The sequence below is a fragment of the Protomyctophum bolini genome, assembly GCF_963924005.1.
Source record: "Protomyctophum bolini genome assembly, chromosome: 24".
Lineage (NCBI taxonomy): Eukaryota > Metazoa > Chordata > Actinopteri > Myctophiformes > Myctophidae > Protomyctophum > Protomyctophum bolini.
The window spans coordinates 15,003,306-15,018,853 of record NC_137885.1 but is presented as its reverse complement, the minus strand read 5'-3'; the positions used below and the strand labels follow the sequence as shown (position 1 = coordinate 15,018,853).

At 45.8% G+C, this 15,548-nt stretch overlaps 1 protein-coding gene across 2 annotated transcripts in view; it reads right to left on the bottom strand.

Annotated features, from left to right (window-relative positions):
- The window catches only part of LOC308311489 (phospholipid-transporting ATPase IH-like), a 69,694-nt gene that overhangs the window by 13,632 nt on the left and 40,514 nt on the right, over window positions 1–15,548 (bottom strand). For both annotated transcript variants that reach the window (XM_080758178.1, XM_080758179.1), the window contains exons 11-25: window positions 15,441–15,548; window positions 14,768–14,965; window positions 13,589–13,702; window positions 12,705–12,761; window positions 9,664–9,830; window positions 9,031–9,102; window positions 6,161–6,234; window positions 5,776–5,879; window positions 3,625–3,806; window positions 3,244–3,498; window positions 2,574–2,751; window positions 1,537–1,639; window positions 895–1,040; window positions 548–607; window positions 160–287 (exon numbers count right to left, since the gene is read on the bottom strand). The exon at window positions 15,441–15,548 is cut by the window's right edge and continues 43 nt beyond it. In XM_080758178.1, coding sequence (XP_080614304.1) covers window positions 160–287; window positions 548–607; window positions 895–1,040; window positions 1,537–1,639; window positions 2,574–2,751; window positions 3,244–3,498; window positions 3,625–3,806; window positions 5,776–5,879; window positions 6,161–6,234; window positions 9,031–9,102; window positions 9,664–9,830; window positions 12,705–12,761; window positions 13,589–13,702; window positions 14,768–14,965; window positions 15,441–15,548 — 1,946 coding nt within the window. The remainder of the gene's footprint in view (window positions 1–159; window positions 288–547; window positions 608–894; window positions 1,041–1,536; window positions 1,640–2,573; window positions 2,752–3,243; window positions 3,499–3,624; window positions 3,807–5,775; window positions 5,880–6,160; window positions 6,235–9,030; window positions 9,103–9,663; window positions 9,831–12,704; window positions 12,762–13,588; window positions 13,703–14,767; window positions 14,966–15,440) is intronic.

Genomic DNA, 15,548 nt, shown 5'->3' with positions numbered 1-15,548 from the left:
GCAATGTGGCCCTCTGGAGTGAGTGTGGAAATTATAGCCTATAGTGGCCCTCTCCATCGTCAAAGTTGCCCTGCACCACTGAACCATTTCACTGAAATAGAAACTCAACAATGGTGGGGAAAAAGTGCACAGATGTTTTTGGGGTCAGGGTGTGGCTACCTGTAGAGCGCCGGGTCCTTCTTGAGGATGTCCGTGTTGATGTGCTGCTCCATGAGGCTGTACAGCAGGATGGGCAGCGACGTGAAGCTGATGTTGTACAGCGTCAGGTATGCGGTGTCGTACAGCGGCTAGAGAGAGAGAGACAGAGAGAGACGGTATGCCAAAAGAAATGTTGTTAATTGGGTGAGGGGTGGGGGGGGGGATGCAATACAATAGAGGGTATGCGCGAGACATCATCATCAGACCCAGAAGTTATGCAGGAATGCCTAGTGAGTCGTGGCACGCGTGCGTAGTGTAGTGCCGTGTATGGTTGTGCGTGTATGGTTGTGCGTGTATGGTTGTGCGTGTATGGTTGTGCGTGCGTGCGTGCGTCTGATTGTGTCTATACCTGCTGTGAGAAGCCGCAGAAAAACTGGTAGAGGAACTGAGGAAAGATGAAGACCACATTCTGGGAAGAGAAGGACAAAAGGAATGGATATGATACACCTTGAAGAACATAGAACATCCAACTCCCATCATGCATAATATACAGTATACTTATACATTATGTATAAGTATGTATATAGTACATTGTACGCTAATATGAATCCCGCAATGTCCTCAGCTAAAGTTGGTATATAGTCTTGGGTGAGCAATTAAAAGTCAGGTTGTCGGGGACGGCCAAGACTCCGGCCAGTATATTCTTCTTCATTCTTGACAAACGTTGTGACGTGACGCTGTGGACGTGTACTCTACCTTGTAGAAGAAGTACTGCACTAGCTCCGAGATGCGTATGTAGTAGTAATGTCCGTGGACCAGCAGCATCTTCTTGAGGTGTTTGAACTTGGGGATGGCATAGTCGCTGTTCCTCACTGCCTGACGACCCTCCTTACCCAGGATTCCTAGGGGGGGAGAGAGAGAGAGAGAGAGAGAGAGACACAATAGCAAATTTCTATTTTAGTTTTAGTCATAGTCGTGCACTTCACATGCACTGGTGTGGTTTTGAGAGGCGCTAGCCCCTCGTATATTCAGCTATAGTGTAGATTTTTGTACACAAACATTAAATGCCATTTACAATCAATGGAGAATTTAAGTCATATGTAGATGAGTAAATCTGTTATTTTTGTTAATAAATTTCCATTGACAACGAATGGAGAATTATGTCATATGTCTCTGAGGCAGCAAATCAAACCCTCTTCTCTCAGTGGTTCTCAAACTTTTCGGGCTGATCTACAAGCCCATCTACAAGCTCACATTGCGAGGCGTTGTGAGCTTGTAGATCGGCTGTTTTCACAACGTTCATTCACAAAACCATTTCCCCCCCCCCACCCCCCTTTCCCCAGCAAGTTGAGCATCACTGCTGTATATCATGGCAAGCCGTATAACGTGAAAACCCACCGACTCCGACGTGGGCTTCCAGGATCATGCTGACGTCGTTGGCTCCGTCGCCGATGGCCAGCGTTATCGGGTGCTCGGGCGACGCTTTGATCAGCTTCACGATCTGTAGGCGAGGAGACAAACGCAGTGTTATAGTCAGCAGCACACCTGAATCACACACACTCTCTGGTAGGATGTGTGGGCTGGGTCCGTTGTGAATGGGCTCTATGCATGTACGTACGGGGCCATTTGGAACCCATTTAAGGACACTTTATGAGACCCACTGGTGTAGCAGAGTGTTTTCAGTGCACAATAGCAGCACCCCTGACCAGAATGGAACAGAGCCTTCATTAGTATCATAGATAACAGGTGGCGTCAGTGGCGTGCACAGACATTTAGAGGGGCAGGTGCTCAAGTTAAAAAAGGGCACCTTGTGCAGCGCGTGGAACCGGCCGGTTGCCTTAATAGTGTGAGATTTATAGATTTTGGGGCATAAATAATATATTAGAAGCTTTTTATCAAGATCAATGTCACCATGGTCCACATACAGTGTACAGTGTACACTGTAAAATAATAAAATAATCAAAAGGGCACTTTGCTGTCCAGAGGTCGGAGGGCAGGTGCTCTAGCGCCACCTAGTGTCTATCTGTGCACGCCACTGACAGATGTGAAGGAAGTATAGGGAAGGCTCTTTCCAAAATGACGCGTGTGCATACATTAACCCATTTTGGACTCTACAAAGACCAGATGTATTCAAAGGAACCAAATGTCTTCTAAATCCTGATCAGTGGTTCTCAAACTATTTCATGTCAAGGACCCCTAGAATTATATGTATTTGGCCGCCGACCCCCATCTGAAAATATGTTGTTCCAGGGACCCCCTGCAAAGCTTTGAGTTAAAAACGTTAAGAATATATATATTCAAAGATTTTCACGATTTTTAAAAAAAATAGCAGTTGTGGATATAGCAGATCTGCAAGCTGCAATTTTTCAACAGTTAAAGCATAACGTAATGCTTTAAAACACCAAAAAGGGGTTATTATACCACTCCCCCCCCACCTGTGCTTTCTGGAGCGGGGCCATGCGGCAGCAGAGCACGGCGCTACAGTTGCGGCAGATCTCCAGGAAGATCTCCTTGTAGTTCCCCGAGTTGGACTCCTCGTGGTCGGGCTTCAGCACGGCCGACAGCGTGGCGCCGTCGATGATGAGGCCGTAGTCGGCGTAGTCGCCCGAAAGACTGCAGGGGAAACGGAAACACATATAGAGGGTATTATGCACGTGACATCACCATCATACTGTATATACCCGGAAGTTGGCAAAATCTGGCAAAATCAAAACAGAAAAGTCAGAAAAGAGACCATAAATTAGACCATGGGGGTTAGATATTGGATGGAGCCCGCACACCACATGGTACAAGAAAGACGTTCTGACAATGTTTCGATCTATTTGATCTTCATCAGGTCATTAGACCAGGGGTTCTCACAACCTGTGGGTCGCGACCCCTCGGGTGGTCCCGAAATTATTTTGGGGGGGGGTCCCCCCCCAAAAAAAGAGTTACAGACCCATAAAGGCCCATTTGGTTCATAATTCCGGGCCCCCCTGGAACTCCCTCAAGGACCCCTGGGGGTCCTTGAGGGACCAATGCCATAGACTACATACATAAAAAAAAATACTAAAAATCACGGCACTCCATCTTTAACCTGCATGCATGGAGTCCGTCCAGCCTTACCCGGACATGTTGTCGCGGCTCATGCTGGCTCCGTGCGTGCGCAGCACGGTCCTGCTCAGGTCAAAGAGCACCTCGTGCAGGCTCTGCTCCTCGGTGCGCTTGGTGGTGAGCTCCAGGATGTGCGTGCTGCGGCGGAACAGCTTGCAGGCGTAGCACGTGGCCACCGCCGTCTCCATCTTGTCGCCGGTCAGCACCCACACCTTCATGCCCGCCTTGTGCAGCGACTCGATGGTGTCCGCCGCCTTCTCCTGGAGCCTGCGTGTGTGCGGGGGCCAAGGAGGAGGTACGCGGGGTGTTAAGTCCAGCTGTGCTTGGTAAACTTTTACTTTTACTTCAGTACAATTATTTGAAAACGTTAGTTAGTGCGTGACGGTGTCTGACCTGTCCTCCACGGCCGTGGCTCCCAGCAGCACCAGCTCCGTCTCGATGAGGTCGTAGGCCTCGGCCAGCTTCCGCTCTCTCTCCTGCAGCGCCAGCTTGGCCGAGTTGAGCAGGTGGCACACCTCTCGGTACTGCTCTGGGCCCAGGCGCCGGTACGCCACGCACAGCGTCCTCAGGCCCTCCTGGATGCACGCACACACATACACACACACACACACACACACACACACACACACGCCCACGCACGCATTTTCAAGAGAGAAATGGAGACGGAAGGAGAGAAAAGAGTAACGATTGTTGTGTATGAGATCCAAGATGGCAGCATGTCGTCTATAGAGGGTATAGCTAACTACACATGCAGGTTCATCCCGATGTTCTGGGCATCTTTGTAATGTTAGTGTTAGTAAAAAGCAGGTAAAAGAGTAACGTTTGAGGCAGACTAACATCAGTCACTTTTCCATTCACTGTAGTAGAAGGAGGTGCGGGGAAACCGCAGATATGTTGTCTCCGCCTACAGGAAATACGTTGCCTGCGACCATGAGACCTGAATCGGTCTATAACCTGCTTGGGTTCCTGGGTGTTCTTCAGCATCTCTGTCCAGCTCACCTCGCTCCTCTTGGCTGTCTTGGTTTGCTCTGTACGCATTCCATGTGTGTTCCAATGCGTATTCCATGCACATTGGCTAGATTGCGAACAGCGGGGCCTGTGGGCTGTGTGGGCCCACAGGCCCCGCTGTTCGCAATCTAGCCAAGGCTAGGCTAGAGGCTCTCCAAAATAGGCAGTGTCTGATTTGTTTGTTGTGTGCTATTTACAGCCTACTTTCTGTATAAAAGCTCTGTTTTGGGACAGCTGGAGATGTATTTATATTATATTGATGTTGACCGTAAATCGCAGAGAGAGAGAGGGGGGGGGGGGGGGTGAGAGACATAGAGAAAGACATAATAGTAACACGGACCACACCGCATTCAAACTTGTGACATGGTTGACATTTTGTCTGTCCCCTAATGGCCTCCAGGTTGCTTCAGGAATGGCCATTTAATTTAAAACCGAGGCAGTGATGTGATGCAAGTATGCAACAACTACCACTGTAAGTGTGAACTATTTGTGTTCCACAGTCCACACACTAACAATAAAATGAATACGTAATTAATTAAACTGTTTAATTAAAGTTATGCAAGTTAGAAATGCATGCCATATAACCGCTGTGGTAGACTACCAAATCAATATAATGCATAACCACAAAAACCACCACTCCCATAATATAAAGTTCAGTGGCATTGGACAGACAATGCCACATCAATAGATTTGATTTGGGTCACTCGGCCCTAACAAGGCATGAGCTACACTTTCCAACAAGTGTGTGAGTGAGTGCCGTTGAGTGTTCTCATGTCCGTGCGACCACTAGCACCCTTGTATTAGGTCTCTCTGTGCAGGCGTGTGTACTCAACTGTGGTCGTGTGCATACAAATATATCACATGAGTGACCCGGCACACACCTGTGGCCCGGTTTTCGGCGATGCCTTCCCCCTTTATCCCTAAACTTCTTTTTGTTTTGAAAAACATTCTAACAGTTTGACCGCGGAACACGCTAAACCCGTCTTTTTTCCCTGTTGTCTTTCTCTTCTGAACCCGTCTTTTGTTTAATTATGTTTATTTCGCCGTGTTTTGATAACTTTTAATACTGGGTTTTCATGACACGTTGGGATGACATAAGCTGAAATCGATGAGTCACTGGCTTGCTAGGGCTTCTGGGAAACTGAGGCGCAATGTCTATGGGACGCTATTGGCTCCGCCCGTGCTTCTCTGCTCCTCGCTGGTTGCGTGCGGTGGAGAATTATCAAACACTATAACAAACCATCGCACCATTTTAAAGCAGATTTTTCTTGACACGGAACGACGATAATGGACGGGTGCTTAGTGAACATCCCCGCAGTGAACCTTATATCACGGTAATCAATCAGAGAGTGTTACAATTGTTCAACTAGCCAATCTACATTGACATGTTGTGAGCTTGTAGATTGTAGAAAGTGTTTTTCAAAATCGTAAAAAAAAAAGGCAAATAAGATCAGGGATAAGGAGAAAGGCACTGACCAAAATAGGGCCCATAGTGTGCTTTCCAACAAATGCGTGCGTGCGTGCGTGCGTTCTCACCACTGCATTGTGCTCCACCCTGGCCTTGACCTGCTCCACCTTGCCCGAGACGACTCGAGGAAAGATGGAGGAGTCTGCACCTTTGCAGAACAGGAACACTTCACCTGAACACACAGCAGCAGACAGACAGAGAGGAGAGAATTGTGTTTTTATCGGGGTAATAAAACAATAAGGAAGGTACCGTAGGTCGTTGGCTCCCCCATGGTGAATGTCTTTCCCCGGTATACACCCCGGGGACCGCCGCCCGCCATCTGCCTTATACTTGTGAAATTGTGACCCACTTGTCCAGTACAGCACGCACCTGCGTGAGCACACAGACTGAGTCTAGAGTGTGTGTGTGTGTGTGTGTGTGTGTGTGTGTGTGTGTGTGTGCATTATGTATTACCTCTGATGTCTCTGACGATGACACTCATCCTCCTCCTGACGGAATCGAAGGTCAGGACCTCCAGCAGCTCAAACCTGACAACACGCACAGACAGACAGACAGACAGACAGACAGACAGACAGACAGACAGACAGACAGACAGACAGACAGACAGACAGACAGACAGACAGACAGACAGACAGACAGACAGACAGACAGACAGACAGACAGACAGACAGACAGACAGACAGACAGACAGACAGACAGACAGACAGACAGACAGACAGACAGACAGACAGACAGACAGACAGACAGACAGACAGACAGACAGACAGACAGACAGACAGACAGACAGACAGACAGACAGACAGACAGACAGACAGACAGACAGACAGACAGACAGACAGACAGACAGACAGACAGACAGACAGACAGACAGACAGACAGACAGACAGACAGACAGACAGACAGACAGACAGACAGACAGACAGACAGACAGACAGACAGACAGACAGACAGACAGACAGACAGACAGACAGACAGACAGACAGACAGACAGACAGACAGACAGACAGACAGACAGACAGACAGACAGACAGACAGACAGACAGACAGACAGACAGACAGACAGACAGACAGACAGACAGACAGACAGACAGACAGACAGACAGACAGACAGACAGACAGACAGACAGACAGACAGACAGACAGACAGACAGACAGACAGACAGACAGACAGACAGACAGACAGACAGACAGACAGACAGACAGACAGACAGACAGACAGACAGACAGACAGACAGACAGACAGACAGACAGACAGACAGACAGACAGACAGACAGACAGACAGACAGACAGACAGACAGACAGACAGACAGACAGACAGACAGACAGACAGACAGACAGACAGACAGACAGACAGACAGACAGACAGACAGACAGACAGACAGACAGACAGACAGACAGACAGACAGACAGACAGACAGACAGACAGACAGACAGACAGACAGACAGACAGACAGACAGACAGACAGACAGACAGACAGACAGACAGACAGACAGACAGACAGACAGACAGACAGACAGACAGACAGACAGACAGACAGACAGACAGACAGACAGACAGACAGACAGACAGACAGACAGACAGACAGACAGACAGACAGACAGACAGACAGACAGACAGACAGACAGACAGACAGACAGACAGACAGACAGACAGACAGACAGACAGACAGACAGACAGACAGACAGACAGACAGACAGACAGACAGACAGACAGACAGACAGACAGACAGACAGACAGACAGACAGACAGACAGACAGACAGACAGACAGACAGACAGACAGACAGACAGACAGACAGACAGACAGACAGACAGACAGACAGACAGACAGACAGACAGACAGACAGACAGACAGACAGACAGAGTGAGTAGTTCAATCCTCTCAGATGCTCCTCCCCTCCTCTCTTCTGTGGTGTCTCACAGTTTTTGGGCTTTGCCCTACCCAACCCAGCTGTCGCACTTGGCCACTTTATTTTGTAAAAATAGAATGCCTACAGTTGTACTACGCATATATAGTTATACAGTTATAGATCTTGGTGTGGTGTGTATTGGATTTGAACATATTGATAGATATTTTAAGGTGGTGTAAGTGGCTTTGCTGTGGTGATGGCTAAGGTGATTCTAAGCTGTTCATTGTCATACATAATGGCTTTTTTCCCCCTGATCACCTCACATTGCAGGCTACATACTGTAGGCCTAATCTTCTACATATTTGTAAACTCCTAGTTGTAAATATATTCAGTGGAACACATACACACACACGGACTGAACTGTGTGATCCACTGTGGTCATCAGCAAATACATTGACACGAATCATTTGATTGTGAAGAGAGAGAGTTCAGCTTTACTATTCAATGTATTATTATTGTTTTTAACCTTTATTTGACCAGTAAAAACCCATTGAGACCGAGTCTCTTTTGAAAGTGGGAACTGGCCAAGAGGCAGAAACAAAATGACACTTCAATGCTACATCGTACATGTCAAATTTACACAACAGCCAAATAATACATCCCTGACATACCTGAAGAAACCTTTTAAAATATGGTATAATATATATAATTAAAAAAAGGAATCCCCAGTTATCAGAGGCAGGACTCTTGTCCATCTTGTGATCACGTATGACTCTCAGTCCACAATAGAGTTGGCCTACGTACCCTAGCAAGAGTTTTAAACTTTTCTTTTCCTTTGAAATTAATTCTGTTTATGTATGCTGTCCTCTCACGATATCTTTGTTATGTCAGTTTTGTTTAGTGTCCAATGTCCGGGGGACTACGGACGGAAATTATAGCTATAAATAATCTGCTAAATCTGGTGTATTTACGCTACATTTCTACGTAACGTTTATTAAAAGTCTGTGTTACACTTTTAGCTCCGTCATACAACACAACGGTGTCCTGTGCGGAAAATAGACACTGTACAACAGTGGTTCCCAAAGTGGGGTCCCCAGCTAAATGATAGTAACTCTGAGAATGGGTCCATTTGGTTCCATTTGTACATTTGAGTTAAATTGACATAGATTTTACTATATCAATTGGATGTCCCAGAGATAGAAGTGCCATTAAATGGGGGTCCGTAGACTAATGCATATCAAACTGGGGGTCCATGAAATTAAACGGGTTGAGAATCTCTGCAAATCTTCTTTTATGGGAGGTCCCTGCAGGGCATATATCTCTTCAAATGGGGGTCCGTGGGGATAAATAGTGTCAATTTGGTGGTCCTTGACATGAAATAGTTTGGGGACCACCTCTCTACAAGCTCACAGCACAGCGCGGAAGCTCTAGGCATTGAGCTTGTCGCACATGCGGTTCTAAGACGTCACTCACCTTTCGATCTCGTCATTGCGGTTCAGGATCTCCATGTGACTGTCCTTCAGTCTCAGATACGTGAACCCGAGCCTGAGTGTGTATGGGGGGGGGTTGGGGACATTTCAATTATCCAATGAATCTGTGTCGTTAATTCTGTAGGCCATGAAATAAAATGGCGATAAAACAATGTCGTAAAATCAAACGGGGTGATAAAGTCAAATAAGGTAATAAAGTTAAAAAAAAGTGTGCGCATGCGATGCGTGCATGGCTGCCTGCCAAGGTTATTATAGTTAACGAAAACTAAAATTACTAAACTAAACTAAATAACAATATAAACAAAAACGATAACTAACTGTATTGTGTTTACAAAACTAACTAAAACTAACTATTATAGACAAAATGCCCTCAGTTTTATTTATTTTTCTCGTTGCCAACAGTAACTGAATATATATTTTTAAATGGTATATTTCGTTTGCTACTCTGACCTTTTTGAATCCTGCACCTGACAAAATCCAAATCCAAACTAACACTAATAAAAACTAAACTAAAACTAGGCCTTGTCACAAAATAAAAAAAACTAATACAAACTAGCAAACGAGTGAATGAAAATGAAAAAGCCCAAAACTATTATAATGTAGTGTGTTCGCTCACCTCTTCATGCCCTCCACCAGCGCCACCTCGTCGGGCGAGGAGGAGATGTAGAAGGAGGAGGACTTGCCCTGGTGGAGGCCATGTTTGATGCCGTCCACCGTCTCCTCCTCCTTCACCTGCACCGTGTGGCACAGGCACAGAGCGCGGAAGAACAGCTCCTCGCTCTCCTGCAATGTGCAAATACGTCGTTACACACAGGTGCAATGTACAAATACGTCGTTAGACACAGCCTTGCAATGTACAAATACGTTGTTACACACAGGTGCAATGTACAATCGTTAGACATAGGCACAGAGTGCGGAACAACAGCTCCTCGCTGTCCTGCATGCCGGGGGAACAGACGCACCAAACCAAAGGATGTGAAGGCTCTTCAACATTTTTTCTCAGGCCAGGGACCCCTTATAGCCGAGAGAGTGATGGAGCATATAGAGGGTATGCGCATGCATAAAGTGAGTGGCAAATCGAGTTTAACGTTGTTTACTCCAATGGTTCCCAAACTTTTTCGTGTCAAGGACAGCCAAATCAACATTTATTAGGCCACGGACCCCCCATTTGAAAACATATGCCAGTGACCCCGATAAGGGAGGATGTTTGCAGTGATTCCGAAACATATTAATTTCATGGACCCCCAAATTCACACGCATTATGCTATGGACCCCCGATTTAATGGCATTTCTATCTGTGGTACCCCAATTTATATTGTAAAACCACTGTTAATTTAACTCGGAGTGTACACATTTGTACAGTCTCTGAGTTACAGACCCATAAGGGTCCATTTGGTTCCTTATAATTATCTCAAATTGAGCTAGGTACCCCCTGGAACTCCCTCAAGTACCCCTAGGGGTCCCCGGACCCCACTTTGGGAACCCGTGTTCAATGCAATCAGATAGGACATTTCTATTTAGATGTATGGGCTGTTAACCCATTCTGACCTGAGATCAGATTCATACGAGGTTTCCACTGGACACACACTGGTCTGATTAACCCATTCTGACCTGAGATCAGATTCTAAAAATGTCAGTCGTTCTTTGATTTTTCAAAAATAGCAGACCTACAAGCTCGTAGCGCGCCACTCGGTGGCGCGCTATGAGCTTGTAGATCTGCTATTTTTCAATAGCTAAAGCATAACATGATGCTAACACCAAAATGGGTTCCCGTTCAGAATGGGTTAAGGCCAGAAAGTAGATTTTTGCCACTGAGTAAGGCGTTCCCGCATAAGCATAACTTCCAGGTATGATGAAGATGTCACGCGCATAGGCCCTCATTTATCAATGGAGTGTAATTCTGCCTTAAATTCGAGCTTGGGTTTGACGGCTGAAATCAATCTGCCACGCCCTATAAAATCAAGCCTCGCCCTCGTTTTCTTGCGACATGAATAACTGGAATATGACCAAACAACGTACGGAAAGCCAATAAGAATGAAGAAAAGAGTTTCCAAACAGCTCTCGGTGTTGACACCGAGAGACAGTGATGTCATTCTGTACAGCGGTACTATCCACCGTGGCCCCAGTTATATAGAGGATTTCATCACATCCTCATGCGACATGCTTCTCATTCCACACTTAATGAGAGCACGCTAAAGCATGAACACACACACACACACACACACACACGTTTACTCCGTCCACTGTAGTTGCACGTGAGTTTCCTGCTTCTTTCCACACACACACGCCTAGCTCTGTTTTTCAATAGTGAAATGAGACATTTGCCATTCTGCAATATGAATACTTTTACTTGTCGAAAAAAGGCGATTCTTAGTGAGGCAGATGGGCTCATGTACAATACATGCGCACACACACACACACACACACACACACACACACACACACACACACACACACACACACACACACACACACACACACACACATACACACACAGGGCCTACCACTTTCCCTGGCCCTATAGCCCTCTACTTGAAGAGGGTCCACGGTTAATAGTCTTAGAGCACAGGGCTCGGATTCTGTATTTAGCCGCAGGCTAATGAGATAACGAGGTACAGCCAGCTGTAGACCAGCAGGATTTATGTCTCCAGGCCCTCTGTCTCTCCTGGAAACGCGACTCTTATTGGCTGTGATAAGTCGGCCTAAACAACAGCGGTGACAGGCCAGTCAGACCTCTTAAACTCTCTGTAGTATAGCTACTTGTACTGAGTTGACGGGTCCATTTGGTTCCATTTGTACACTCTCATGGTTACATTAACATTGATTTTACAATATAAATTGGGGTCCCAGAGATATAGAAAAGCCATTAATGCCATGGTTCGTAGACTAATGCATGTCAAACTGTGGGTCCTTGAAATTAAATGGGTTGAGAATCACTGCTAGAACGGTAAAAATCTTCTCTTATGAGGGTCCCATAATCTTTTCAAATGGGGGTTCCGCAAGCTATTAGTGTCAATTTGGGGGTCCTTGACATGAAAAGGTTTGGGAACCACTGCCCTACACCAAATCTATATGCCGAAATTAGTCGATAGTACAACACTTCGCAATGCGTTGTGAACTTGTGAGTACCGAGTGCTGCATGCGCTACGAGCAATAGCTATAGCTAAAGTAACATAATCCTTAAAACACCAATTAATACTCAGTGCCTTGTTGTCACACGGGAAAAAAACAGGACACAAGCATGGGGGAGTGAGAGTGAGATTCAGTGGTGGAAAGTAACTAAGTACTTAAGCACTGTACTTAAGTACAATGTTGAGGTATTTGTACTTTACTAGAGTATTTCCAATTTCCAGTACTGTTACTTACATCTCAGAGCGAAAATTTGTACTTTTACTTCACTACAATTATTTGAAAACTTTAGTTACTAGTTACTTTGGCGATTTTAATTTTGATTAGAAAACATACATTAAGCACTTACCCTGTACATTTCGGCCATTTGAAAATAGCCGATCTTTTACAAGTACATTTTCAATTCCGTACTTTTACTTGTAACAAAGTAGTTCTAAATTTCAGTATTGGAACTTTTACGTAAGTAAAACAATTGAGTACTTTTTCCAACACTGGTGAGATTACAGAGCTGGTATATTATTTCCTCACCTTGGCCCCGGGTCCCGGAGAAGTGTCGATCATGTCCATGCCCGCCCCCGGCATCACCTGGTGGTTATAAGAGATAACAAACCAACCAAGATGAATCCATTAAAGCACATAAACCTTGGTGTCCTATACTAGGCTATTCTGTGGGGCCAGCATCCAGATCAACAAGCTCCACAGGCTCGTATAGATCAGTGGGGGTCCATTCTGGGGACCCCCAGGGGTCCTTGAGGGGGGTACGAGGGGGTCCCCAGCAAAATGAGTTAGTCCAGAGTTCAGAGCAGCTAAATTTTGCGTCCGTGTGGCTAATATAGCATAAGGATCCATTCGTTTCCAAACTATCATTTAGCTGGGGACCCCCTGGAACTCCCTCAAGGACCCCTGGGGGTTCCCGGACCCCACTTTGCCAAATCATAAGATTTTAGTCGACTACAATCTACAGTTGATTTAGTCGACTAAAATGTATTTTGGCGGGCCTTGATGCCGAAGTAATGACTGATTTGCTGAATTTGCTGAAAATAGCCAATCTGCTATTTTCAGCATGCAACCAAGTGTAAAGTGACTTGTACTGGATCTCTTGTCCACTAGTCCCTTCCTAACATTTTAGTGTAGTTTTTATTTGTCATACCTTTAGTAGCTGAGTTTTCATTTAGTTTCCATTTAGTTTTCCTCAGTGAAAAAAGGTAGTCGACGAACATTTTTCGTCTTAGTTTTAGTCGATGCAAACAACACTGGTCCGCGTGGCTACCTGTCCTACCTGTCCGTGTGGCTACCTGTCCGTGTAGCTATGTACCTGTCTGTGTGGTTACCTGTCCGTGTAGCTATGTACCTGTCTGTGTGGCTACCTGTCCGTGTAGCTATGTACCTGTCCGTGTGGCTACCTGTCCTACCTGTCCGTTGCAGATGACGTTTGGTACGTAGACGTGTCCGTCCACGCAGCACTCTATGAACTCCATGTTGTTCTCTGTCAGAGTGCCCGTCTTGTCTGTGAACACGTACTCCACCTAGAGGAGACACACGGGAGTGAAAACGCTTTAGAGCAGTGTTATTATGGTGCCCAAAACGTCATGAAAAATGATTTTCGAAAAGGTTTTGAAATAATTATAATTAAAAGCTAAATGTAGGAAAAAAAAAAAAAAAGGGGCCCCTAAATGTGTCCGCGACCCACAAATGTGTCCCGACCCACTGTGGTTCAGAGCAGGGATTCTCAATGTTTTAGGCTAGGGACCCCCGGAAATGCTTTCTCAGGTCCCCGGCTAAATGATAGTTAGGAACCAAATGGACCCTTATGGGTCTGTAACTCAGAGAGTGAACAAATGGAATTGGTTCCATTTGTACATTCTCAGAGTTAAATTAACATTGATTTTACAATATAAATTGGGGTCCCAGAGATTTAAAAAATGCCATTAAATGGGGGTCTGTGAGAATCACTGCTAGTGCCATAAACATCTTCTCTCACGGGGGGTCCCTGGCATTAATCTAACATAAACATCTTCTCTCACGGGGGGTCCCTGGCATTAATCTCTTCAAATGGGGGTCCGCACCGCTCCACGGGCTCATAGGTGTTCATTTGGGAGTCCTCCTTGACATGAAAAAAGTTTGAGGACCACTGTATAATCCTACTGTACGAATGTACGGCACACCAGTGTTGTTTTTGGATAAAAAATTAGATTTTAGTTTTAGTCATAGTTTCTTGAATAGTTTTCATTTAGTTTTAGTCACACTTTTAGTCACCTGGAATGTTTTAGCGTTAGTCTAAATATCATAAGATTTTAGTCGACTATGTATTTTGGCGGGCCTTGATGCCGACAGTTTTTTCACTTGCTGAAAATAGTTTAGTTTTTAGCTTAGTTTCCATTTAGTTTTCGTCAGTGGAAAAAGGTAGTCGACGAACATCTTTCGTCTGAGCTTCAGTCTACGAGACCAACACTGCGGCACACACAAGCGGCTGTATGTTACACTCGCCTGTCCCAGACCAACACTGCGGCACACACAAGCGGCTGTATGTTACACTCGCCTGTCCCAGACCAACACTGCGGCACACACAAGCGCCTGTATGTTGCACTCGCCTGTCCCAGCTCCTCGTTGAGGTCGGAGGTGTTGACCATGGCCCTCTCGCCCAGCTCCTCGTCGAACATGTCGTCGTCCCACATGATGAAGTAGGAGCCCAGGAACTTCTGCATCTCCACCGTCACGTACATGGACACGGGGATGATGTAGTTGAACAGCACCATGAACGCCAGGAAGTCCGTGAACGCCCTGACCATCTGAGAGGGATTGATTGATTGATTGATTGATTGTATTAACGGTTTGCAGAATGGGTACAGTTCAAGGAAAAGTATATACAGGTCGATAAAAAAGCTGCTATTGAGGTTAAAGCCAGAAAAAAGGGTCCTCCTTGTTTACATAAGGGGGAGGCAAGAGAACAATGTGCACACACACACACACGAGGATTTTGCTGATAGGCTAATAGGCTAGTTCTCTAACTATTACTTGTGATAAACTAAATTAGGAAGAAACCTGCTGTATTCTATAAGATATAAGTTCATCAAACACGGTGACATTGAAGACTTTTTAAGAGGAGTTGAGTTGATTGAAGTGGTTGAGTCGTCAGCTGTCGGGTTACGTTAGGGCTAAGGAACGGTTGTGGACATTGTGTATTTGGTGCACGTTTGTTTAATTCTATTACAAGTTTGCAACTAAAGTACTCCTACTAACAAAGTGGACGATAACAACACTCACTATGTTCCTCTGCCGCTCCACGTCGGTCCTGTGGTTGTAGAAGGGCTCGTCTCGGTTGGGGTCGCCCTGCCACACGTACTTCAGCGCCGTATTGATCAGGGCCTTGCC